This window comes from Dermacentor andersoni, chromosome 1 (assembly GCF_023375885.2).
Source record: "Dermacentor andersoni chromosome 1, qqDerAnde1_hic_scaffold, whole genome shotgun sequence".
Taxonomy (NCBI): domain Eukaryota; kingdom Metazoa; phylum Arthropoda; class Arachnida; order Ixodida; family Ixodidae; genus Dermacentor; species Dermacentor andersoni.
This window is the reverse complement of record NC_092814.1, coordinates 22,435,843-22,463,378: the sequence shown is the minus strand read 5'-3', so window position 1 is coordinate 22,463,378 and position 27,536 is coordinate 22,435,843. Positions and strand designations below refer to the sequence as shown.

Here is a 27,536-nt window from a genome sequence, read left to right as displayed (position 1 = left end):
GTTGAGAGGCCTATCGTAACGCGCGTGTGTGTTATTTAACCTTCTTTCTTTTTAAGTGTTTTTGAATTTTCTAAGGTTAAGCGCGTAGATTTTCAGTAAGTGCACGATTTGCACTGAGAAGCGTTCTTAGTTCCATTAGCGCGTGTCCTGTGTGGACGGAAAGAAGCAGATTTATGTCTGGGTTGCTCGTGTGTGTTGAGGGCAGCCGTATTCTGACTTCTCTAGTACGCGTGCGTAGAGCTAGTTATTAGAAGACACATTTGTTCGAAGGTTCCTCTGTGTTGCGTAAGTTACGCAAATTTGGTTGTTTATTTAAGGAACGTGTCCTGTGTGGACGAAAGGAACAAATGTGAGTCAGCGTGATGAAAACTTTGTATGATGCAAGCACGTGTTCGAAATAGGGACCACAAAGCTAGCGCGATTGTGATTGCGTACCTGTGGGGTTGGCCAGACTGTTCAGTGGCAACAGTACGTGAGATAAGTACGCCACTGCGGTAGGGTAAGAACAGGCTGTTCGTGATGTTAGGCTGCTTATGTTATGTTTGGGTATTGGTGTTTGCGAGCCTTCGGTTTAATTCTGCGTAAACCTTTACTCTTGTGCAGCACGACAGTCAGGTTTGGTCGAACTGAAAGGGGAACGTGAACGCTTGCTTTGGCGGCACGAAATTTTGGGGCAAAATTTGGGATTCCCAGTTGAGTGACTTGCATTGGAATTGTGATAGGAGGCCTGGTGGGTTAGCAGCTGATTCCGGGCGTTTGAACGCTGAGCGGTATTGTGTTGCCGGGTCGGCTCTTCTGTGCCAGTTGTTGTAAGATGGATGAAGGCATTCCAAGTACGCAGGGGTTGCAGAGAGCAAAGCCATCGTCTTGCTCGCCAGCCATTCTCTTCCTGCCCAGCGGTTGCCAGCACTGGCCAGGCGAGATTTTCCGGGCCATGGAGGAGCTGTTAAGAATGGCCGTACGGGGTGGCAACGTGCCAGCTTTCAGCCCGCTGCACGTGTTCCAAGCCCACCAGACGGGGCGCCCTTCGGAGAACTGCGAAGGGCCGGCAGCCACGTGGCGCGCGATCAGCTCAGGAAATTGGTACTTGGCGGAGCCATCCGGGACAAAGCAGTTCTACGAAGCCCTCTGACGTTAGCACTGAAAGCTGGGCGGTACCGAGAACTGCGGATGACCGGCAGCCACGTGGCACGCGGTCAGCTCAGGAATGTGGTACTCCGCCGCGCCACCCGAGATGGAGCACAGTTCTACGAAGCCCTCGGTCGTCGACTCCGGAGCCTTTGTGTGTATGGGCTCGAACGTGTGTGCCTTTGTGTGTGTGAGCCATACTGCGGGGCGGCGGCAAGTTTACAATGATTGGACGAACCTTCCCGACCATTCCTGCTCAGTCCCCGCCGAACGATGACGTCGAACTATGACGTCAAGCGGAGAGCTTATAAGCAGCGTTTGCCGGCTGCTAGAGTGTGCTCGTGTCGTGCTCGTTGTCTGGAGCTGAGTGCTCTGTCATACTAGAAATGTACTAGTGAGCTGTGTGCTCGTAAACTGTTTGCTGTATGTTAGTTTTGCGGGCTCCATATGGGAGTCGCGCTAGTCTGCCAATGTATCCTGCTTAAACTGTTAATATGTAAATAAATCCTGTTCACCGAGTTCCTGTCTACGACCTTCATCTCCTTCAAATGGTGGCAGCGGCGAGGTAGTCCGACGACTCCTACATCTGGTCGACAGCGGTAGGACCGTCCGAGAAATCTGACACTATATACGCGCCTTAACCGAGCGATGTTTTTCTCTGACTTTCATTAGTTCGAATTTTGTATAATTCGAATTTTCATGGCATCCCCGCGGAATTTGAATTAACGAGCTTTTACTGTATTACACTAATTTATGGCAACATTTTGTAGTTCAAAGCTGGCATCTGTAGAAATCTTCTGTTATGGAGTGTTCAAAAGTGGGACTTTCATATTGTTATGTAGGAAGACGCCGACAAAAAGCTATATAAAAGTATATTTAAAAGGTAATACGCCGCACTTGGCCAAGAGGCAACAGCCCGCGCTAGCCTCTAATCGTCGTCGTCGTCGTCTTCAGCCTGCTCGCCTCTTTGTCATCGCAAATACTGTTCCGTAGCACTACCCCCGGCGGCAAAAGCGCCGTCCCGGAGCGACTAAACGCCGAACTCGGAAACACTATAGTAGGCCTTGAGCCTACTGAAGTGCACAACACCACTAGATGCCAGAGTAGAGGACGAGGTTGAGCGCACAGGAGCAATTTCGTACGTCACAGGCGTCGTCACCTGGCGCAGCACGCGGTAGGGCCCTGTGTATCGCGAAAGGAGCTTCTCTGAAAGTGCGACGTGACGAGAAGGCGACCACCGGAGCACGAGCGCACCAGGCGACAACTGTACATCACGGTGGCGGGCGTTGTACTGATGCTGCTGAGTAGTTTGTGAGGCCGTCAGTCGAGTACGGGCAAGCTGGCGTGCATGGTCTGCGAGGGCGATGGCGTCGCGTGCATACTTGCTTGTTGAGATCGCAGCAGGAGGAAGTGCCTTGACTAGGGGCAAGGTCGGTTCGCGACTGTACAATAGATAAAATGGAGAAAATCCGGCGGTGTCATGCCGGGAAGAATTGTACACAAATGTGACGTAAGGAAGGGCAATGTCCCAGTCGTGGTGATCCTTGGAAATGTACTTCGACAGCATATCGGTGAAAGTACGGTTTAACCGCTCTGTCAGGCCATTGGTTTGAGGATGGTACGAGGTAGTCAGCTTGTGTTGAATGGAGCAGGAACTCACAATGTCGGCGATAACTTTCGAGAGGAAGTTATGACCACGGTCAGTAAGCAGCTGTGGCGGGGCGCCATGAAGTAAGATAGTGTCACGCAAGAGAAAGTCTGCGACGTCACTGGCGCAACTTGTAGGGAGAGCCCGCGTGATAGCGTATCGGGTGGCATAATCAGTTTCGACGGCTACCCATTTGTTCCCAGAGGATCACGCGAGAATGAGATCGAGGAGGTCTGATCCAACACGAAAGAACAGTTCCACAGGGACGGTGATCAGCTGGAGATGACCGGCAGGTAGCACCTGAAGTGTTTTCCGACGCTGGCAGGGATCACAGGCAGCAACATAGCGTCGGACGGAGCGAGCGAGACCAGGCCAATAGAAGTGGCGGCGGACGCGGTTGTACATGCGGCTTACCCCAAGATGTCCTACAGTGGGTGCGTCATGCATCTCAAAGAGCACAGTCTGTCGTAGATGTTTTGGCACGACAAGAAGAAGATCAGGGCCATCAGGGAAGAAGTTCCTTCGGTACAGAATGGCGCCCTTGAGGACATATCGGCAAACGGATGCGTCGGTAGGTGTAGAGTCCAGATGCTCAATGATTGCTCGCAGCAATAGGTCTCGGTACTGCTCATCGGCGATGTGAGCGAAGGCAGACACAGAGAAAATGCCGCTGGCGGTACTACTGTCGGCTGCATCAGGCTCGTCTACCGGGTAGCGAGACAGCAGCCAGCATCCTTGTGTAGTCAGTCGGCCAGATTTGTAGGTGACAGAATACGAATATTCTTGGAGGCGTAAGGCCCAGCGACCAAGCCTTCCTGTATGATCTTTCAGTGAGCATAACCAGCAAAGCGCGTGATGGTCTCTGACAACAGAAGAGGGTTGGCCATATAAGTATGGGCGGAACTTCGCAACAGCCCAAACTAGGGCCAGACACTCATGCTCAGTGATGGAATAGTTGCGCTCCGCGGGTGAGAGGAGCCTGCTGGCGTAAGCGATAACACGGTCGTGGCCGCGCTGGCGTTATGCCAGTACTGCGCCAATTCCATGACCGCTGGCATCAGTACGGACTTCGGTAGGCGCAGAAGGATTGAACTGGGCCAGAACGGGAGGCATTGTGAGAAGGTCGATCAGAAGCGAGAATGCAGAGGCCTCATTATTGCCCCACTAGAAAGGGGCGTCTTTCTTCAAAAGCTCGGTTAGTGGTCGTGCTATGGCCGCAAAATTCTTCACGAAACGGCGGAAATACGAGCAAAGGCCGATGAAGCTGTTCACATCCTTGACACACTATGGAACAGGGAAGTGCGTAACAGCATGGATCTTGCCTGGGTCTGGTTGCACTTCGTTCGCGTCAACGAGATGTCCAAGGACGGTAATCTGGCGATGCCCAAATTGGCACTTCGATGTGTTGAGTTGCAGACCGGCTCGCCGAAAAACGTCCAGGACTGCTGAGATGCGCTCGAGGTGGGTAGCGAACGTTGGGGAGAATACTATAATGTCGTCCAAGTAGCACAGGCATGTGGACCATTTTAAACCGTGAAGAAGGGAGTCCATCATGCATTCAAAAGTGGCAGGAGCGTTACATAGACCGAACCACATCACTTTGAATTGATAAAGATTGTTCGGTGTTACAAAGGCAGTTTTACAAATGCAATAGAGGTGTTACAAAGGCAATAGAGGAGAAATAGCGAGCACCGTGGAGGCAGTCAAGGGCATCATCAATCCGAGCTTTGGCCCAGCTTCTCGGCCAATCTGGCCCAGCTTTGCTCGAATGAGCAAGGCTGGGCCAGAGACATCCCGCGTAGCAGCACTTGTGTCGTCAAGCCAAAATTGACCACTGGCAGGCAGACGCAATTCGCCGTAATAGATAAAACTGTACGAGGTACTGTGATCCCATGTGTAAGGAGGACGTTTTGCATAGGAGCCGCGATGTAGTGACCATCGAGGACTGGTGGGGATGACACGAAGTCAATGCAAGTCAGTGCCGAAGGTGGCAAGCGAACGAAGTCGACGGAACTGAGGCAACTGGGGTGTGGTTCAGCGGGATCCAGAACAAGCAGGTCAAGGCGGACAGTACTGGCGGAACAATCGATGAGAGCAGAATGTGTGGAAAGGAAGTCTAAGCCGAGGATGATGTCGTGGGGACAGTGGGCGATGACTGTGAATAGCACGATAATGGAGCGATCGGCGAAGGAGACGCAGGCGGCACACATACCAATTATGGGGGCTGTTCCGCCATCGGCGACACGGACAGCAGGCGTCGTGGCGGGCGTGATTATTTTCCTCAGCCGGTTACGAAGGTCTGTGCTCATTACCGACAAATGCGCCCCAGTGTCTATGAGAGCAGATACAGAAACATCATCGACTTGCACGTCAAGAAAGTTAAGATGAATGGACAACGTCAGTAGAGCATTTGGCGGCGCAGGGAGCGTCACCTCGAGGCGCTGCATTGTCCAGTTTTCTGGCTGGGAGCGGCGTCCAAAGAGAGTCGGCGAATAGGAGCGACGGGGCTGGGGGGAGCAAGATTGTCGTCGTTGGGTCGAAGGCGAACGAGAATAGGGGCGGTTCGGCTCAGGAGAATCTGTGGCGGCATTATCGGAGCGGGCTGCATAGGGACGAGAAGGGCCACCTGGGCGGCGAGAGTAGGCAGTAGAAGTAGACCGGTTCAGGGAACTCCAGCGACTGCGACAGTGCCGTGAAATGTGCCCGATCGATGGCAGTGAAAACTAATGGGCTTGTCGTCTGCAGTGCGCCATTCAGACGGGTTGCGGAAACATTGCGTAAGAAGATGCTGGACGGGGCGGAATCGAAGAAGCCTGGTGGGTATCAGGGCGATGGGCCGAGCAGATGGTGTGATTACCCATGTTTGCGAACTCCTGGCGGACAACTGCCTGGATCAGGGAAACCGTGACTGCAGGTGCATTGGAAGGGCTGGAGTTAAAGGCAGCCGGATAGGTGGCCTCGATCTCACGCCAGACGATTCTGGTACCATCGCCAGTGTTGTTGGGACGAGGAGCGTCGGCACAGGAAGATGTCGCTGGGGTGTTGGGCAGACGGGCAAACTGCTGGTCGATACGTTGGCTTTTAGCAAGTTCCAGGCGGCGGCACTCTTTTATAACTGCATCCACCGTCGCCACGTTGTTAAAAACGAACAAGTTGAAGGCGTCATCGGCAAGGCCTTTGAGGATGTGGGAGACCTTGTCGGACTCGGTCGTGTGTGCGTCAACTTTGCGGCACAGAGCCAAGACGTCCTGAATGTACGTGACGTAGGGCTCTGTTGACGTCTGCACACGGCCAGAAAGCGCCTTCTGCGCGGCAAGTTGGTGTCCGTAGGGGTTGCTGAACAAATCTCGGAGCTTTTGCTTAAGCGAATCCGAACTGGTGAGCTCATCTTCGTGCGTCCGAAACCAAACTCGAGGTGTGCCACCGAGGTAAAAGACTACGTTGGCGAGCATGATAGTAGGGTCCCACCGGTTATTGCGGCTGACGTATTCGTACAGGCTGATCCAGTCATCGACGTCTTCCCCATCTTTGCCCGAGAATATGCCAGGATCACAGGGAGCGGGGAGAGTTATGTAGGTCGTTGAAGTGGCAGCAGGTGTCGGATCCGGCGGAGTTGAGTTGTCGTCGCCGGGAACCATGAAGAAGGCTCAACGTACTGTCCACTGCGAAGCTTAGTGACGAGGTACGGGGAACGTCCACCTTCACCAGATATGTTACGTAGGAAGACGCTGACGAAAAGCATTGTACAAGTATATTTACAAGGTATTACGCCGCACTAGGCCAAGAGGCAACAGCCCACGCTAGCCTCTAATCGTCGTCGTCGTCTTCACCCTGCTCGCCTCTTTGTCATCGCAAATACTGTTTTGTAGCAATATCATGCTAGCATGTTTACTATAAATGAATTTAGTATTCCTGAGTGCAGAATTTTCTAAACTCCTGCGCGCTGTGTAAAGCAGGTGAGTGATCACACTCTTATGGCATTCTTTTTCTCTGTGCAGCGTGAGTTGGCCAAGCAGACATTTGAAATTGTGACCTTTTTTGTCCGTGACTTGGAGGGCGCTGGCTACCCAAGCCTTCGAGGCTGCCTCTGCATTGGAGGCACTTCTGTGAGGGAGCAGCTTGATGTGGTGCGAAGGTATGTGTTCAGCCAGATGCTGTTCCCATTGCCTTTAAGTGGCAGTACAGTACTTATTTGTCCGTTTTGCTAAAAACAGTCATTCATATTTATACATGAATCCACTTTTCATGAAATTTAATTTTTAAGCGATGACAGTACCCATGTGTCTGCTTAAATTCTGAGTTAAAGCATACTATTTTAAGCTTTAATGCTATTAAGATCCTTTGGCCACTTCATACACTTCCAAGTGATCAGCCTGTTTGTGCCTCTAACCATTTTTCTGCTGGCTTAGATCACTATCTAGTCTGTGGTCTAATAGGTACAGCATCGAGCTGCTGTGCTGAGAAAACAGGGTTCAAAACCAACCAACAAACCAACTTGTGTCACTGAGGGTCTGTTCGATTCAGCTGCACCACTTGAACCCAGTTCACGGTGGTGCATGGCAACTTCCGCACTTTTGCAACGGCAGTTCAGTGGTTAAAAAAAATTTAATTATGTGGTTTTATGTGCCAAACCCACTTTCTGATTATGAGACACGCCGTAGTGGCGAACTCCAGAAATTTCGACCACCTGGGGTTCTTTAACATGCACCTAAATCTAAGTACAGGGGTGTTTTCTCATTTCGCCCCCATCGAAATGCGGCCGCCGTGGCCGGGATTCGATCCCGCGACCTTGTGCTCAGCAGCCCAACACCATAGCCACTGAGCAACCACGATGGGTCAGTTCAGTGGTGCAGCTGTGGCGCGACACTAGCACCACGGAGAAAATAATGCCAAGGTACAGGTGTTGTGCAGGCATTCTGCTTCGTGATGCTTGTTGTTTACATGCTGGTAAACTTGCATGGAACTTGCCTTACTTGTGAACTTGTGTTACTTGTGTTGCACTGTTTGCAGTTGTTTCAGAAAAAATTGTTTAGACTTTTTATTTGTGTGTGTGTGGGTGTGTGCGTGCGCGCGCATTGCTGCTATACTGAACGACGACGATGAACTGTGCCACACTCTCAACGGTCATTCAAGTAGCCATGGACCTTGTCAACTCAGACAGTGAAGAGGAGTTTGATGACTTGGTCTGAATGTTGGCCGTAGACCTGATGAGGAAAGAGAGAAATCATATTCCACGATACCATAAAGACAGGCAGCTATCTTGAGTTTGAGTTTAAGCGGCTCTTCCGACTGTCATGCGGGACATTTAACTTTCTTGCAGACCACTATCAAGTATCTCCGTTCTTCCCAGAAGCTCGTGGAGGGCGCATGCGAATCAGTGCTAAAAAAATGTGTCTCATTGTTTTGAGCTATCTCGGGAGCCAGTGCAGCATGTACTCAATTACAGACAGGTTTTTAGAAGAAGAATTTTATTTATTCACTCAAGAAAATAAAATCACAGTAACAAGATATACAGAAGGAGGTCCCAAAGCGCAAGGCTGTAGGGGGACCTCCTGTTCTAATTAGAAAGATCAAAACAAGTTAGGTTACAGCAAACGCAGCAAAGTTTTAAAGTTGTCTACAAATAATTACACATGACAGCAAAGGAACCAAAACATATGATAGTACAAAGAATGGCGTTATGAACAAATAAAAGTAACAAAACAATTCAGGTTAATGCAAATATAGCAATGAGGTAGAATTGTTAACATGTATTAATGCAAGAAAACAAGTAAACTGAAAACATGGCATAACACTGTATAGAATTACATCATGTACTGAATTAAAAACAAAACAAAACATGGGAAGTGATATGTAGCCTATGAGGCAGTGTTCTAACAATAACTGACACAAGGAAACAAGTGGACAGATATGATGAAATGTTGGTGAAATGGTGAAATGTGAAATGTTAAAGATGATGTAACTGAGTCATTTGTGCTCACATCCATTGAAAGGGGGCTCAACCTTTTACATAGCAAGGGTGAAGAAGTGATCGCATGTCCGGACCAGCAACAGCAAGAACATGGCAAGGGTGGCTTCTTAATAAAGAGTGCTGGGAAGGGACTATGATAAACCGTTGGCTGCGTAGATGTAAGCCACGTGGAGATAAACCCGCCAAGCAAATCTCTGCACTCGTACTTCAACCGAAAGCAGTTTCTTCTTTGATTCTACAGGGCATGTGCAACCATGAGAACAGATTCATGGATGTGCTCATTGGATTTGCCAACCTGGCGCATGACGCGAGGGTGCTTTCTGAAGGCCCCATTTTGAAGTTGCAGCAATGAAATGCAGCAATGGCTATATCCTGGGGCATTCAGTCTATTTGTTGCTACCATGGCTTATGATGCCCTGCAAGGATACAGAGCAGAGCTTCCCCACCTGGAAAAGGAAATACAGTTAAAGCTCGATATAACAAAGCAGGTAAAATCGGCCATTTGCTTCGTTATATCAAAATTTAGTTCTATTGAAATTCGACCTTTTATGCAAATAAGTACAGTCATCGATCAATGTTTCTTGCATGGAAAGGGGCCGCAGAATTTTCCGAATTATCGGGCAAATGAAAAAAGCAAATTTGAATCACAAAACTATTGATGAATTTTGGAGTCGACGACAAATGATAGGGTTTCATGCCACATCAACGATATCTTCACATCGGCGGTACAAATTAAGCGAAGCCAGCTACACTTTCACGTGCATTCTGCCCCGCGGCTGATAGCGTCACCCACACTGGGACGACACTATCATGAAAAGCGCCGGCAGCGAAGAGCGAATGCTTCGTCTTCCTCTTGCTCCAACAGGTCACCAAAACTTGGGATTACACAACCTCTAATACTAGAATCACAGGAAAATAGCTTACATGATGCTATGCTATCTCGGCATGCCCACTCTTTGCACATGCAGTTGATTACCTCTAAAGCAGGGTGTGCGGCTGCGTCTGCGCTCAGTCGGGTTTACAGCCATGCACAGCCACTGCCGAGACGGGTACCAAAAATGAAGATGTGCGCAGACTTACCCCTAACTTCACCACCTCGCGTGCACTTGATCGCGTTGCCACAAGCTCACTCCCCTCCCCCTCTTTCCCTTTGCTTGCATGGCAAGGCGGCACTCGTGAAGCCACCATCTTTCTTGTCTCATCATCATACGTAACATGATGCGGCTTCACTTCGGTGGTCACTCTTGTGCGTTTGCAAGCAGATGCTTGTAATTCAATCAGTTGACCATCTGCATTTGCGGAAGTTTCCATTTATTGTCTCGGCATTCCATTGTGGCTGCAGTGAAATTTTTTTATATTGAAATCGCATACAAACACACTTCGTTATATTGAGGTTCTAAATCCATGGTGTTCTATCAACAAGAGGTTATGAAAAGTTAAGTATGTCATTATATCGAGAATTTCGTTATATTGAGGTTCGTTATATCGAGGTTTAACTGTATAACAAGTACCACTCCCAGCTGCGAGTTTCCATCGAGGTAACATTTGGACTACTTAAGCAATGATTTTGCAGGTTGTATTTGGTGGACGCTGCCAGTATGAAGCAATGCTGCCTGCTAATCATGGGCACATGCGTCCTGCACAACCTATGCAATGAGGAGAGAGATTTCTTTTAAGTACTGCAGGAACTCCCAGATCTGGAGGAAGTTGGAAATGATGAGGACAGGGGCCTTGTTTATCGCAGTGTGGCAGGCTGCAGTGAGTGCTTGCGAAAGGCACTTGCCCAAAAGTAGTGCTAAAGCACAGAAGTGCATATCCTTGCATCTTTTGTGATGTGCAGCAGTTATTTGATTTGTGCCACTAAGAGTACTCATGCAGATAAGTTTTGCTTGACGTTGTGTTTGTAATGCTGCAAATATATTTTGAGAAAACATTTGTTCGTGAAAGATAAAGAATCAAGACATTTGGGGCCTGTAGGTCTTAGGCTTCTTCGTTTTGTCTTGCAGTGTCTGATAACACATAATACATACACAGTGTTTTCATTTTTCTTGAGAATTTTTATTCCAAAACGGTCGAGGCAACTTTTTCAACAGCTGTTACAAGCCGCTCCAACAAAGTCTTTTTTTTTTTTCCAGTGCGGTTGGCCTGCTCTTTCTTGGCCTCCTGAAATTCAGTTAATATCGCTTGTAGTGATGTGCTGTCCTTGTTCATCCTTTTCTTGGCAAAGGCATGCCTTGGTTCTTGGCTCAAAACTGCAGCTTAGGCACAGCTTGGAAGGGGTTTGACAATGGACAATGCTCCTCGCTCCATGTCCTCATTGCTGTCATCACCTTCAGAAGACTTTCTGAAAAACAATGTGCAGCATTAAGGGGGATAAACTTTAGTGAAATTGAGCTAACTGGCACCTGCTGTCTTTTTCTAGTATTGCTCCAGGTTTCATGAGAACAGTGGGAGTGATGTGCTCTTTTTCTAGCATTCTAGCACTTCACTTAGCCTGCTAAGAAAGAAGAAAAGAATTAGTTGGAAAATACTAAAGCCTGAGACTGCACGCAGTTGTCGACAAGACTCACTCTTCGTGTTCACACACAGCCCTTGGGTGCCCCAAAGAATTGTTCTTGGTTTTTGTCTTTTTGTATGAGCATTCTAGACTTTTTCATTCATTCTGGACCTGACGTTGAGTCAGCACAGCTGAGAACTCAGTGGATATCATCTCAGCAATTGCCTTCCACATGGCCCTTTTTTTTTTTTTTTTTTGCTGTGAAAAAAGCTCATAAATTAAAAATGGGCAATTCCAACACTTTAAAGGGACCCAGAAATGATTTTGATGATTTTGTACAAACGTACTGAGTCGTTAGAGTGGGTCCTTCTGATCATTAATTGACGCATCTAAGTGCTCCGTGTAAAGCATGTAATTTATTATAAGGTTTTAAAGATGTACATTGCTGCCAATTGCAGCACACTTCTCATCTGAATTTTCAGCCGCCACTACCCATTTGACGTAAATTTCCCAAATGACATCAGTAGGGTGAGCTATCCGATTGGCTGCCCAGGGTAAGTCATTGATAATTTTTCCGACATTATGGTGAACAAATTTTGTTCGGAATAGTTGGAATGTTAGTTAATTTGTTTCTTTAAAAAGAAAGCAATCGAAAGAGAATGCACAGGAACAATTTCTCAGTACACTTAAGCACTTCCGGCATACAGCAAGTGTTGTCTGCTTGTGTTATAACATGCTCCGTCTTGATGAGAGCTCCGCGGTCAGTGTCGGTCTGTCGTTTCGTGAGTACCACGAATTGCCTTTATTGTGGGCTGCAAACATGGCGACTAATAATATGTCAAGCTGCGACATCATGTCCCTCTGCAAAGCAGCAGACGAGCGGAGTGGCTGCAGCGCATCGGACTGCCGCTGTCCGATCGGTGCCTGAATTTGCGTGATTGCGGCCGTCACTTTACACGGGAAGATTACTACCGCAACAGCGTTTTGCGAGTCCGGTATTAGGGTAACCGCAAGCGCAATGGGTCAGGGCCTGGCCGTGCATGTCGTTTCAGGGGATGAACAGAAGCGCAAATGTGAATGGTCTGCACGGTGCAGCCACCGGGTGGCATAGAGCTCAACCAGACACAGTAGCAGTAACAAAATGTATTCTTCTTTGCTCGTGGTGTAAATTTTTCGCAGGAGTGTAATCCTTAACACCTTATTTTTGTAAATGTTTAAAATGTTTTGCACTTGGTTAGAGCAATATTACCTCTTTGTTTGGCTGGTTAAGCTCTGTGCCAACAGGTGGCAGGACCATGCAGACCAATCGGGCCACTCACGTACGTCTACACTAAAGTTGCTTCATCAGCATGAGTTTATGCCTCCACCCATCCATCGAAATGCCCAGCTCGCCTGTGGTTAACGGAATACCAGACACGTTCGGCGCTGCAACGGAATGCTCGCAACACACGCTGCTTCGATAGCTCTCGCTTGGGGTCGACTGCCAAGCAGCTGCCGAAGAGGTTGAAGAGGCTTCACGCGCATGCTCCTAAAGAATTGGAAGTAGATGACACAATGTGCCACCATGACGCAGAGCCAGCTTAGCCCTGATCAACTCGGCGAACGAGTTGAGAAGAAAATGCATGGCTATGGAGGAGAACTATGTAATCGTCCGTAGTTCTCTTAATATGAGACGCTTCACACAAATTGTGTTACGAATGATTAGCTTTAGCTGTACCCTACGTGTCTACAAAATTTGTCCGAACCATTTCAGGGGGCCTTTAAAAGCTACTGAAGTATGCTCACAAATGCCTAAGCAAACAATGTTGAAATCTAACTATTTGTTGTTAACACTTCAACGATAAAGTAAATGAAACTTGCTTAATACCGCTCACTTTCCTATTAGAGGCTTCAATTCCCTACGTTTTGAAATGACGAACCGGATCCTCTGATCACTCCAAAATTCGGCTTCAGAGTATCCGGATCACTCCTCCATCAGTGTGGCACCAAGGAGCGCAGGTGGTTCCTCAAAGGCAGGTAGGTGTTTCCTCAATGGCAGGTGATGCCGGTTAAGCAGCTTCAGATTACACTGACAAGGCATCAGTAGCGGAGTCTTGAAAGATGACAGTAATGATCATCCCGTCTGTGGCAGAAAACAGTACCGCATTCAGTTTTAGGTATGTCTGTACTCTGGGATAACGTAGTCGAAGCTTCACACGGAGGCTCGATGGTAAAGAAGGGACGACTCGTCGACCTATGTACTCAGACGAGTTTGTTGTACTGCAGTACAACAAATAAACATGAAGGTCTTCTTGCAGTAAAGCTGTTTATGGCTTGGGTTCTGTGGATTTTTCGTGTCTGTCAACTAATCTGCCTATGCTAAAACTCAGCTCCTGAATTTGATGCAAAATTTCTCTATTCTTTGCAATAGCTTATATGTCTCATCACTTGGATATGTATTTTCAATAGATTAGTTATCAATAGGCACCATTTTCAATATCAGTAGGCTCTCAGGAAGATAATTTTTTTTTTTTTGCTTGCTTAAGGGGGTATGAGCCATTCATTGTCTTATGTGATGGACAAATTTCTCATTGGGTAGGCATAGAAACGCTGACACATTTAAATACACAGGTGATACGAGAATGTGTGTACCATACCTATCACGATGACCACTATTCAGAACTATAAATTTATATCCAAGTGACAAGACACATAAGCTTTTGCATAGAATGAAGTGAATGATACGAACATGGTCCTACTAAGAATACCAACTAAGGCACAGGGATCAAGAAAATGTTTATGTGCGTTCGTGTGCCACTGACCCAGAATAAATGTGTGTGCGCCACTGGTCAAGACCCGCCAATCAAATAAATGTGTGTGTTCATGTGCTACTGATCAGGAAATATATGTGTGTTTGTGTGCCACCGATCAAAATAAAAGTGTGCGTGCGTGTCTTTCTTCGGGATGACCACCGTCACCGCTCAAGAGATATTTAATTTTCTCATACCTTTGATCTAAATTTTGTCACCTCTATGTCGTGTGCTAAACAGCTTCGCTGGTAATCTACTTTCACAGCAGTGGTATGGCTCGTCAGTTTCTTTCTTTTGTTGGCAACCACAATTAAAATTTTTACGCATGGTAGTACGTACTTGCTATTCCCTCCACTTTTGTTGCACGGGAAACAAAGTGCGATAAATTTCTAGATCAAAATAACATACATATATACACTTCAGTACTGGCATATTGACAAACACGTACACTGCTATAGCTAAACAATGAATACGTCATGTTCACCAATATTCACAGGGGCTGACAGCTGTATTGACGCCGACAACGACAAATTGACCACATGTGACCAAAAAGGGTTAACATACCTGTCGTTCTGCATGCAAAACCATCGTCGAGTGGAATGCGGGTCCCATCCTCGCTGACTACAGGAGTAACCTGTGTTTGAATCCTGTCGACAGGGAAGAAAAGCATGGATAAGTCATGCGCTGACATCACCTGCTCCTGTCCACAACTGTCGTGAAGCATGCGTGCACCAATGCGGCACCACCGGCAGAGCAGGTTCTGAAAATTCCAGAACCAGTGCCTTGCCTTGCCTTGCCTTTGCTGCACTTTTTGAAATGAATGCTAGGGTGCAGGGGGCGCTAAGCTGCACCTCTGAAATGAATGGGAAGGTGCGCGACCACATGAATTGGTTCAAGTTATGCAGCTGGATTGAATGGACCTCTTTGGTGCCAACTCATGAGTCAACTCGCTCAGACTCAAGGCTGACTCGTGAGTCTGAGTCTGAGTAAGTACAGCTAAATGAATTGTTGGTGAGTTTGAGTCTGAGTGAGCCCGCCTGAGTAGAACTTCAGTCAGTCTGAGTGTGAGTTAAGCCGGCTGATTATAATTCTGGTGAGTCTGAGTCCAGGTTAGCCCGACTCAGTAAAATTTTGCTGATGAGTCAGAGTGAGCCTTCAGCAAAAAATAATCTTTGTGAGGGAGTTCTAATTATTTTGTTGACCTATGGTCAATTTCGGAAAAAGCTATGGCTAAAATTGTTGCGACGATGCCAATGTGAAAAATTTATCCAAGCTTCAAACTACTGCATAAAGAGAAAAAATATATATGTAACACAGAACCGCGCCGCGCCGCGCAGCTGCCGTGTTATAGGCAGCACAATGCTCACACCTACGCTGCACTCCCCCATTCCATCACACACACACACACATATCAGCTTTATATACGCACCTGTAGTGTCAGTCCAGAGCCTTCGCAGTTCCGGCGGCGCTCGGTCTAGACATATGGCACTTGCTTTCACCCTCCCTCCCTGCCTGGTGCCTCTTGTTTTGCTCCTAAACTGTGTCCACTCCTCGCGCCTCCACAGCACTATAGAGGGAGTTTGAAAAGGAAATGTGGGAAACCTTGCAGGTGAGTGACAAGCATTGTGGGCTATGTGAACATAGCTTTCATTTTCACGTTCACCTTTGTGACAAGGGTCATGCATCGTTAGACCCTGCAGCGCCAACGGCATTGCGAGAAGCAAGCGTGATCAACGCTGTGTGCCGAGTTTGGTCAGTTAAGTTAGTGTTCCTTTCAGCGTGCGCTCGGCATTCTTTTGCTGTAATGCGTGCATGCTGCTTAAACTGAGCTTTCGTGCTGTTGCCTTGTGCGGATGCGGGGCTGGTGTTCAGCACGACTGAGAGCAAATGTCAATGTCACAGCTGCACAGTGGCCATGCTGTGTGCACATCTATGCTTTTGTGTAATGATTGTATCACTCCTGTTGCATCTGTGAAGCAACCACAGACCTCCAACATATTCACTATCGTGCACAGTTTTCCAGAGCACTGGGGTGAGCAGGACTTTCAGCAGTGCTCGTATATCATAGATAGTTAGGTTAGGAATAATGATACTTCATGCTTTTTAATGTGGTAGCATTAGGAGTGTCAAGATGGGAAAATGTGTGTGTGTGAAGTGTGGGAAGCCTGTCACGTGGTGAACGTATATTATAGCGCATCTGAGGGTGGTCTGCTCAGGACCACTGTCAGCTGCCCTTCATTCCTCGAAAAGGCGGCATGTGTGTCCAGTGAAGCTTCTGAAAACTACTTTTCAATGTGGTGAATGCGGTTTTAAAGGGACACTAAAGTGAAACAATAAATCAGTTTAAACTAATGAAGCATTGTTTGAGAACCCTGCGGGCAGTCATTTAAAAAAAATAGTTTGATTATTAGATGAGAAAATGAAGGTCCAAGTATCAGTATTTGAATTTCGTGCCGAAACCCCAGCGCCGGTACGTCAGCGTGACGTCAGGGATTCCAAAGTATGTTTTCGCATTTGGGCCGCGTTGGCTGAATAAAGGTTCCCGAAACTTGCCATGTTTAATATTTGGTTCCTTTAGAACACAATGTAGTCAATCTGTACCGCTATATATAATTAGTAAGCCCTAGAAAATGCCATCAAAATCCAAGACGTCACAGCCTCCAGGTGCGGGAACTTAAGTAGGCGTCGCCACCCGTATTTCGTTCTTGCGCTTTTTCTGGCTTACCAAACGTCTTATCGTTGTAAGAGTGGTATTTTTGGTGTTGTAGAAAGGTAATTTACTGATGCAGAAGAAATCATTTTTCACTTTAGTGTCCCTTTAATCATCAATCTGGGACCTCAAAGAGGTGTGATATGATGCTGACGCATTTATCTTGCATTTATCACTAAATCGTCACTGAATTTTTTTATACTGAATTCATGGCACGTACTATTTCTCTTATGATGCAAACTTGGCGAGCGTGCCTCACAGCATCAGGAAAAACTTGGTTAATCGAGTGAACAGCTAGTATTGTAAGGGTGTTACTTTCATTACATTTTGGATCTTTTTAGCTAAATTTTATTTTTATGCTACGTAATTTCAGCTGTGTGTTTGATGATCATGCTGCATACTCATTATATTCTAATTTTAAAAAATTTATTTCTGGAAATTATAATGCTAAGAAAATAAAGTGATTCATTGTATGTTTATTACTACGTCATTTTTCTTCCGAGATCTGTTGCTTATCGAACCTGTGCATGTGCTTTATATTAGACTGATAATTTTTTTATACATTCAAAATTTTTTTACTGTTTCAAATATTTTATTGCTTAAAAACAATGTACCATTTATGAAGTAAAAAACATTATTTGGTTGTGACCATCAATATATCCCTTTTACGAATGCAGCTGAATGCCTTTATAGCAAAGCGCGTGAGGCCTCCAGAATCATTCATTATACTGGTCACTTCATTCTAAAGTTTGCGCACCGCACAGCTCACAATAGAACCGGGACAGAATTATTCCTTCGTTATACAGGTAATTTGGTGTAGAGGTACTCATTGAAGAGGCGTTCGACTGTACCTAAATCAACGCGGTTAGTACTTCAAAGGAGGCTGTATTGTACAGTTTGCACGTGCTCAGTAAGGGTGACGATAAAAGCAAACACAGGAAAGAGGGAGCACGGAGATGGATGCATCGAGGCGCTGCACACCACGTGCCTCACACTATAAATCTAGCGATGCCGCTGCCTGCTAAGGTAACTGTCTTTATGCGTTAGCCTGCTGTGGCTGTATACATTAAACTTCATTAATTGACATTCATGTAAAAACATCAGATGCCTTCCCCACATGCCAGGTAGTCCATTTCTGCATTCACCTGACAGAACTTGCATGTGCGCCATGCGGGGAATAATAGCCCTGTGCAACATGCCACTGTGAGGCTAGATAAAGTGAAGTACGCTGAACTGGTTTGCAAACCTTTATATATTCTTTTTGTAGGAACCGGAACTGAACCAGAAAGAAATCGGAGCATGTTGAACCTGAATTGAACCAGTATTTATTCTTATTTTTTCAGTTGGAGACCCTAGTTTGATTTTCAGTAAATGCTGGGAAGTATGAATGGACATAATGATGAGTGGGAACAAAAACCCAGCGATGAGGCCAAAATTTGGAGGACGCTTAAGCTTCGCCTTTAAGAGTGCAACACGATAGCATTCAAAGATGCCTGACTGCTTCTCATACTTCCCGGCAACTACAGCGTATGTAACCATAATGTTTACCGGGAAACGCTCGCAGCGAATGCTATGTACGAAGGCGGCCTTTCTGGTTGAAACATGGCCTCTTGCGTGGGCCGCGATGCGGCGGAGGCGAACACCATCTGGAAGTGTTTCAAGGAAGCACGCACACTGCTCCGTGGACTCTGAGATATTTACATGCCGGCGTGCACAAATGGCAGACGCCGTCTCTGGTCTGTGCATTGCAGAAACGCTGGAAAAGGGGTTTGTTCGAGTTTTCGCATAACAGAATCATGTTTTCTCGTATATTCAAATTACAATCTGAGAGCTATCATGTCTGTAGTATGTGTGTAAGTCGTAGTTTACGATTTTTCTACGTATATTATCTTAAGAAATTCAATTAGTTCAGTGAGTTCCTTGCATCACATGAAAGGCCTGGGTATGTGTGGTTCGAAAATCTTTCTGCCAAAACGTTCGATGCCGACGCTGGATGCCGGACAAGGGACGCCACCGCCAATGCCGGCTTTTCTGCGACACAGGCTCCTTAAGAGGAAGCTTTAGCTCAGGGGCTCCTATCGAAATACATGTAAAAGAAGAATTCTTTTTTCTTGGCAACCACTGCACAAAATTTGACGAGGTTTGTTGAATTTAGAAGAAAAACTTAAAACCTAGTGACTGTTGGTTCTGAATTCTTTATTTAGGTCGTAAATTTTTTATTAAAAATTGGCGAAAATAGCTAATTTTCATAAAACAGAACTATCAAGCTTACAACTCTGTAACTCAACTAGGAGAAATGATATCACAATTTTGTGAATTGCATCTGATAGTACATCTAAAGTGGACAAAATTGACATGTTCCGCATGAATTAAAGAAAAATTCAGTAATATAAAAATACAGCTTTTGCAGAACCCTTCTACACAACGTAACGAATTCACATAAGCTATAAATTGGCATATTGAATTTGTTCGCTTTGAATGGTCTAACGGATGCCGTTTACAGGAGCACAATATCTTTTCTTGATGCAGAACTATTAATTTGAAAACTGTGCTTCTATTTATTTCGAACTTCTAAATTTTTGAAAATTCTTTTAACAAAATTCAGGCCCTAAATCGAGATTCCACTTCCTACAGTCACTAGAATTTAACTTTCTCTCAAATGCAACAAATTTCGTTAAAATCGGTCTAGGGGTTATCTCAGAAAAACGTTTTTTCGTTTTACATGTATTTGAATAGGCCGCGTCAGAGTTGGGCCCGAGCTAACGCTTCCTCTTAACGCTATCGTGTTAATGCATGTGAGTGTAAGTAGAAGAATAGGCAAGTCAGTGCGTGGCATTGGAGTTTTGTAGGTGTGAGTGTGGAATGCAACTTTGAAATTAGCTCTGATAGTGCACTGTATCAGGGATCCTTTTAGCGAGCTGGTAATTCACCTGAGTTATAAGCCCGTATGTTCAAATCGAATGAGTAAGTTGGTGATTCCACGAGATTTAATGGAGTCTGATCGCATGATTCTGTTAGTATGATTGTGTCTGTAATTGTGTGAATCCAAAAGCTCCTGAGTGAGCGAAGTCTGTTTGTCTTTGGGGACTCTGAGTATGAGTGAACCTGGCTTAGTCTTACCTTGGTGAGTCTGAGTCCAAGTGAGCTCGGCTAAGTAGAACTTTGGTGAGCATGAGTCCAAATGAACCCGACTGAGCAGAATATTGGTGAGTCTTAGTCTGTGTGAGCTCTGCTGAGTAGAATTCTGCTGAGTCTGAGTCTGAGCGAGTCCGGCTAAGTAGAATATTGGTGAGTCCGAGTCCTAGTGAACACAGCTAAGTAGAATGTTGGTGAGTTGGAGTCCAAGTGAGCCTGGCTGAGTAGAACTTTGATTTGTAGATTTGTTCGAATGAATGTTGTGTTTTTTCTGCATCTTCTTTAATTAAAGCAATTTGACCCTAGTCTCTTCAGGGTCAAATTAACAGAAGTCGACTTATACAGTTTTCTTTTTGTTGATGCATGAATAGAGATGATCTTTGTCACCATGCAGGGGTGTGCACGTGATGGTGGCAACGCCTGGCCGGCTCATGGACATGTTGGACAAGAAGATGGTGAACCTGGACATGTGCCGCTACCTGTGTCTTGATGAGGCTGATCGCATGATTGACATGGGCTTTGAGGAGGATGTCCGCACAATCTTCTCTTTCTTTAAGGTCTGACCATAGGCACCATGTGCAATTAGTTCATAGTGAAAGACACTCAGTAGTAAAATTGTAGTGCACTGGACAAAGGGCAAATAACTGTGGCTTTTCTTTATTGCAAAAAACAAAACACTGACGGGGCTGAATCAACTGAAAGAGAGGTTATTTGTTTTTCTGGATATGTGCTAAATTGCTGACATTTGTTTGTATACTCTTTTCAACAGTTCAGTCATGTGTTTAAGCTTGTAAGCCACCTGTTCAATTGTCTTTCTTGCATTCACTACACTTTCAGAGTTGCACCTTAAAGGTGTATATAATGACAAAAAAAAGTAATCATAAAGGAAAGAACAACATGCAGCAAGGTATGCTGAAAGTAGTAGTACAAAATGAAACATTCCTGGTTTATGCAGTGTTTGCTAGTTCTAAATAGAGGTGCTGGTTTTTATTAAAGGCCAACTGCAACAAAATTTTGAACCTCTTAAAAAGCGTAGTTTAATATAGTGTAGATATATAGAAGAGCCTCCGTGCAAAATTTGATGCTTGAAATACGAGCAGAAGCATCCCAAAAAGCATGCAAAAATAGCAGTCTTTGATGCCCAGACTGAAAAAACAAAAAAACGCCACTGCTTGCCAGAATTGACACATGACCTTGAATGCGTGGCTCCTCAGTATGACCTCTGAGATTAGTACAGACTACTCGTACGCTTGCTATTGATAGCATTTCCAAATGCTCGGTCTGTATTTTGCAACTGTCATTCGGTCAAGCTGGGGACGTATTCTCGGACCATCGCTTTTGGTGATATCACTTTCAATGCAGACTTATTGTCTGGTTAAGCAAAACCAGATGAGTTGATTGGCCAGTTCAGCACTACATTACACGAAGGCAATAGTATTGCCGAAAGTAATGATGATGATGGTGCTTTATTGGCATCCCCTTTGAAACGGGGCGGTGACAAATCATCACCTAACCTGTTTGATTTGATCAGGTATGCTATACTTGTTTTTCATTATAGCATTTTTGTATACGTCTCCTCGATCTTCTTTTCTGTTTTGTTTTTCTCAGAACTTCTCTAACTACCTTGTAGCGCTACCTATGCCTGTAATGAATCCGGTCGTATCAATCTCTCCCCTGCATTTTTTTTTTTTTTTTCACCAATACTCTAAATGTCTCTTGCTTATCTCGACTGTTGACTGGTTGAGGCTTTCGTCCACTTTAAACCTAAGAGCTTCTGGAACGTGTGCATTACCAACGAGTCTCACTGCATGAATCCCTTCACATTCCATTAGGATATGCTGAGTGGTCTATGGATTTTTGCAGTTGCATACACATGCCTCATCTTGCTGTGAATATTTACTCCGTTATGTTTTTGTCCTTAGGCAACCAGCTCGAGCCTCAAATAGTAATGCACTGCCCTTTGTTGTTATTGTACAGATTTTCCCTTGTAGTTTCTTCTTTCCCATTCTTGTAAATCTCCATGGTCTTTTTTGTTTCCATTCTTTGCATCCAATTCACTGTCTCTCTTTCTCTCACTTTCTTTCTGATGACCCCTGGTTTTCTATCTACACTTTCAATCATTCTGTACTTGGTTGCCAACTTTCTGGACCTCTTTCTATATTCTGTGTCTACGCTTTTCAGGTACAGATACTTGTGCACTTAAGCCGCCCATTTATTTTAATCCATGTTCCTCAGTCTTTCTTAAAAACTAATATTGCTGTGTGCTTCTCTGACTTCAAAAAAAGCCCAACCCATGTCACCCTGCACTGCCTGATTTGTCGTTTTACTGTGGGCCCCCAAAGCCAACTGATCTGCCAATCTGGTTAACTTCTAGCCCCGACAAGATATCCAATTTTAAACACAGAATAGCATTTGCAAACGTTAGCACTGGCACCATTACTCCTTTCCAGATTCCATGCACCACCTCATACTTATTGCGGCCCCACAATGCTCTGCATTTCATTATTGCAGCATTCCGCTCCCCCTTTATTTTCAGATTCTCTTGGTGGGTGTTAGAGTAAGTCTTTCCTTCGTTTATGTATACGCCGAAGTATTTATATTGCTTGTTTATGGGTATGACTTGCTGTTGAATTGACACTACGTAATTGCTCATCTCTTCATTAAAGATCATAATTCCCGATTTCTATGTACTGAACTTGAGGCCTAGATTTGTCGTTGTGTTGCCACACCCATTGGCCAGTGTTTCTAAATCTTTTTTACTCTCTGCTAGTAGCACTATGTCGTCCGCATGCATCAGTCCAGGGAGCTTCTGTTGCACCATTTGTCCATTACGCATGTAGAATGAATAAAATCCTAATTGACTGTTTTTCAGATGCCTTTCTGTACCCTTAACATAAAGCAGGAACAACAATGGAGACAGAGGTCATCCTTGCTTCAGTGCATGGGGAACTTCCACCACTTCAATACATTTTCGGCCTTCTCATACAATTTGTACTCGGATGTCTTTCTATTATCTCCCTCAGCAGCTCCACGAAATCGTCATCTATGCCTTCGTGCTTGAGAATATCTCATAACTCCCTGTCTATGGTGTTGTAGGCTCTTTTAAAGGGGCACTAAAGGCAAATATTGTCATGGTACAACGCGTACAGAAGACAGGGAGACGTTCAAGAACAACAGGACACACTGTTCAAGAACAAACGGAACCGAGGCACGTCTTCTTCGTTCTCTCCAGAATCTCAGCCACCCTCTAGACGGAGTCCGTTGTTGCCCCCATCGTCGTTGTCTTCTAAGTAGAATATAGCCGTCATTTGTCCCTCCCTAAAAGAGCATCGCCCTGATGCTAAACCAGAAATGTCGCTCGCAGAAGTAAGAGTCTCTCACATAGTTATTCACTCACATACGGTTTCATGCGGACAACGTGCACAAGTTCAGAACAACGCGTGCGGCGCCGCGTACAACTGGCACTACCAGGACGACCTCGTACGTGACATCACTGAGTCGGCGCAATACTCGATATGGTCCGAAGTATCATCTTAACAGCTTCTCGGAGAGGCCTCGTTTCCGTATGGGGTGTCCAAACCCACACTCTGTTGCCGACATCATAGATGACCATTCGACGGTTAAGATCATAGCGCCCCGAGTCGTAGTCTTGCTGCTGGCAGATCCGCAAGCGTGCGAGCTGCCGAGCCTCTTCTGTGCATTGCGTAAACACATCGGCGTCCGTATCAGCGTCGTCAAAGTCGTGTGGAAGCATTGCATCCAACATCGTTCGTACATCCCGTCCGTGAACAAGGGTGAACGGAGTCATGCGTGTTGTCCCTTGTTTCGTCGTGTTATATGCAAAGGTGATGTAAGGTAGGATGTCGTCCCAATTTTTCTGTTCAACATCCACGTACATGGAGAGCATGTCTTCAATTGTTTTGTTTAGGCGTTCTGTTAATCCGTTGGTTTGTGGATGGTAGGCGGTTGACTTCCGATGAGACGTTCCACTTAGCAGCAAGACGTGATCTAACAGTGCAGCCGTGAATGCGGTTCCTCGGTCTGTTATTACAACGGTTGGTGCGCCGTGTCGCAACACAACATGCTCAATGAAAAAGCGCGCCACCTCGGCTGCTGTACTTCTCTGGATTGCCTTTGTTTCAGTGTAACGACGATAACAAACCGATTCCCTGCAGTAGAAGTAGGAAGTGGGCCCAATATATCCATTCCGATTTGGTCAAATGGTCTTTGAGGAAGCTGGACGGGTTGTAGGAGGCCGGCTGGTTTCGAAGGAGGCGACTTGCGTCTCTGGCAGTCGAGGCAAGTGCGAACGTGATGTTTCACGGTGGTGGTAAGTCTCGGCCAGTAGTACCTCTGCTGCGCTCTGGCCAGCGTTCTCGTGTAGCCTAAGTGACCAGAAGTCGCCTCGTTGTGACAGGCTTCAAGTACTTCCATACGAAGAGCTGCAGGAATGACGAGCAGATAGGGGGACCCGGTCGAAGGAAAGTTTCGTTTGTAAAGTACTTTCGCCCGCAAACAAAACGACAACAGTCCTCTTGCGAAAACTCTAGGCGGTTTCGTAGATCTGCCCTCTAAGTAATTGATGAGTTCAAGCAACTCAGGGTCGTCCTGTTTTGTTGCGCGATGGTGGATGTGTCCAGAACACAAAGAAATGCCGAGTCTTCTTCGGGTGGAGAAGACGACTCTATCGGCGATCGAGACAGGCAGTCAGCATCCGTATGTCGTTTCCCTGACTTGTACTTGACAGTCATGTCAAACTCTTGCAACCGTAGGCTCCAACGCGCCAGTCGTCCCGAAGGATCTTTAAGGTTTGTAAACCAACAGAGTGAATGGTGGTCGCTTATAACTGTGAAGTGGCGGCCATACAAATATGGGCAAAATTTCATAACCACCCATACTACGGCGAGGCATTCTTTCTCAGTCGTGGAGTAATTAGCCTCTGTGTGTGAGAGTGTTCTATTTGCATAGGCAAGTACTCTTTCTGTGCCCTCCTGCTGTTGCACAAGAACAGCTCCCAAGCCAACATTGCTTGCGTCAGGGTGGAGCAATGTAGGAGCGGTCTCATCAAAGTGAGCAAGCACTGGAGGTGTCTGGAGACGTTCCCGCAAGTGCACCTTGCTCTTCGTCGCCCCATCCGAAAGCAACGTCGTCTCTCGTCAGGCGAGTTAACGGCGACGCAATATGAGCAAAGTCTGCAATAAACCGCCGGTAATAGGCACAGAGGCCAAGGAAGCGCCTGACAGCCTTTTTATTGGATGGTACGGGAAACTGTGCGACGGCGGCAATTTTTTCAGGATCCAGGCGGACACCTGCGTGGCTGACGACGTGACCAAGAAACTGTAGTTCGGCAAAGCCAAAGTGGCACTTCTCCGGTTTAAGGGTAAGGCCAGCGGACCGGATGGACTGCAGAACCACTTCAAGCCGTTCGAGATGTTCTTCAAATGTTGTGGAGAACACGATGACATCGTCGAGGTATACTAAGCAGGTTTTCCACTTCAGGCCTGAAAGCACAGTGTCCATGAGGAGTTGGAACGTAGCAGGGGCAGAGCACAAGCCGAAAGGCAAGACCTTAAATTCGTATAGGCTGTCTGGTGTCACAAAAGCAGTTTTTTCACAGTCTCTCGGGTCTACCTCGATTTCCCAATATCCGCTTTTGAAATCCATTGAACAGCAGAAGGAAATAGCGTGTCGAAGCCTGTCGAGTGAATTGTCTATACGGGGAAGCGGGTACACATCTTTCTTTGTCACCTGATTTAGTTTTCGGTAGTCCACACAGAAACGCAAGCTGCCGTCCTTTTTCTTGACTAGAACTACAGGAGATGCCCAGGGACTCATTGATGGTTGGATCACGTCGTCTTTAAGCATTTTTGTCACTTGATGTTATATGGCTTAACGTTCTCTGGGAGCAACACTATAAGGATTTTGGTGAATTGGTCTTGCCGTATCCTCTATAATTATTCGGTGCTTTGTTAGAGGTGTCCAACCGACGCTGGACGTCGACGCAAAGCAGTCGCTGAATTTGGCCCGTAGCGTAAGAAGCCATTCTCGATCGTGTGGTGACAAAGCAGTGCTGACGTCAAGTACAGGAGCTGGGTCTTGCGTAGGTGCTTCTTCAAGTAGTGAACAGCAGCCGCGGACATCCGCAACACCGTCAAAATAAGCCACAGCCGTGCCCTTTGGAAGGCGCCGTCGCTCTATGCTAAAATTTGTTAGCAACAAGTTCGTGCGTCCGTCGGTGACATTTATGATTTCTCGTGCGACCGAGATACCATGAGTGAATAACAACGCGGTTATTTGGTCGGCAACGCCTTCGCAATGAAACGGTACGTCACATGCTACCGAAACAAGGGTACATGATCAAGGTGGGATGACGTCGTCGTCTTCTGTTAGACGAAAGGAGTGGTGTTGCGGCGATAAGCAATAGACTAAACCAGGGCTCTTATAAAACGTCACCATGCGATCCGGGATGTTAATTACGGCACCATTTTCTTTCAGAAAATCCATTCCAATAATCAAATCTTTACAGCACACAGGCAGAACGATAAAAGTGGCTATGATAGAAGAATCCCCGATATCAATTCTAGAAGTACATCTTCCAGTAGGCATTAGTAATTGACCACCTGCCGTCCTTATGTGAGGTCCCATCCATGGTGTCTTTACTTTCTTCAGGTGGAGGACGAGTTCCTGACTCATTATCGAGAAGTCGGCACCAGTGTCGACTAACACTGTCACTGGCTGTCCGTCCACCAAAACATCAATGTCGGCGCTCACAATTTCTTCGGTGTTTATCGGCTTCACAGCGTTCTGCAGCGGGAGTGTTGGGTGCTTTTTATTGTCTTGCGGTGGGCCTGCAACCTTACCCCTAGAGGTCGCCACCTTCAGTTTCCCCGGCGTGGGCTGGGCGACCTTCGTCCTCGGAGGTCAGCAAAAGTACGTCCAGTAGGTGAAGCCATCTGACGTGGAGGGGTTGGAGAACGCGACCAACGGCTGAAATCAGACCTATCGTTGGGCACGGATTCGTCATTCAGGTGCGCTGTTGGAGGTTCCCGAAAAGTAGCGTCATCGCGGCGTAGCATGGAATCGTCATTTGCACGTCGACCCTAGGACCACGGACGATGAGGTCGAAATGACGTGTCGCGATGCCAGCAATTATGCGAAATATGGCCTGCGCCTCCGCAGTGAAAGCAAAGTAGTCGCCTATCAACGGTGCGCCATACGTCGGTTTTCCGAAATTGCGGCTGTCTCGTAGCGTCGTTTTGCGGCGTTGACCAAGGGGCGGCGAACGACGGTTGCTGGTGTGACTGCAGCGGCATAACGGGTGCGCGCCTCGAAGCATCCTCTTGCGGCGGCGACCAAGGAGCGGCTGTTGGAGGCTGGTGGTACGGCGGTGTGGTTGTGACGGGTGGTGGACATTGGACAGCGGCGGTGTAAGTCATGGGACGCTGGTGATCTTGAAAATCGGCTGCCGGGAACGCCTGCCTGATTTCATCGCGCACCACTTCGGCGATTGATGCTACAGGTCTATACAACGTCGGTGTCAGAATCTTTTGCACTTCCTCTCTGACAAGCTCTCTGATCAATTCACGCAAGGAATTCTGATACTCGGCAGTCCCTGCGGCGGCATTGATTGCATTGCTGGTGGACAGTCAATCGTACTG

The 27,536-nt window shown here is 46.5% G+C and overlaps 1 protein-coding gene and 1 long non-coding RNA gene across 2 annotated transcripts in view; one reads left to right on the top strand and one right to left on the bottom strand.

The window, feature by feature from the left end:
• Positions 1-27,536, top strand: part of abs (ATP-dependent RNA helicase abstrakt) — a 216,328-nt gene that overhangs the window by 125,409 nt on the left and 63,383 nt on the right. The window contains exons 9-10 of the mRNA XM_050193326.2: positions 6,775-6,911; positions 20,273-20,435. Of these exons, the coding sequence (XP_050049283.1) occupies positions 6,775-6,911; positions 20,273-20,435 (300 nt within the window). The remainder of the gene's footprint in view (positions 1-6,774; positions 6,912-20,272; positions 20,436-27,536) is intronic.
• On the bottom strand, positions 10,496-15,570 carry LOC126545459 (uncharacterized). The gene is made up of 3 exons (XR_008608418.1): positions 15,463-15,570; positions 14,598-14,680; positions 10,496-11,091 (listed from the first exon to the last, which is right to left on the bottom strand). It is a non-coding gene; the product is annotated as an uncharacterized lncRNA (long non-coding RNA).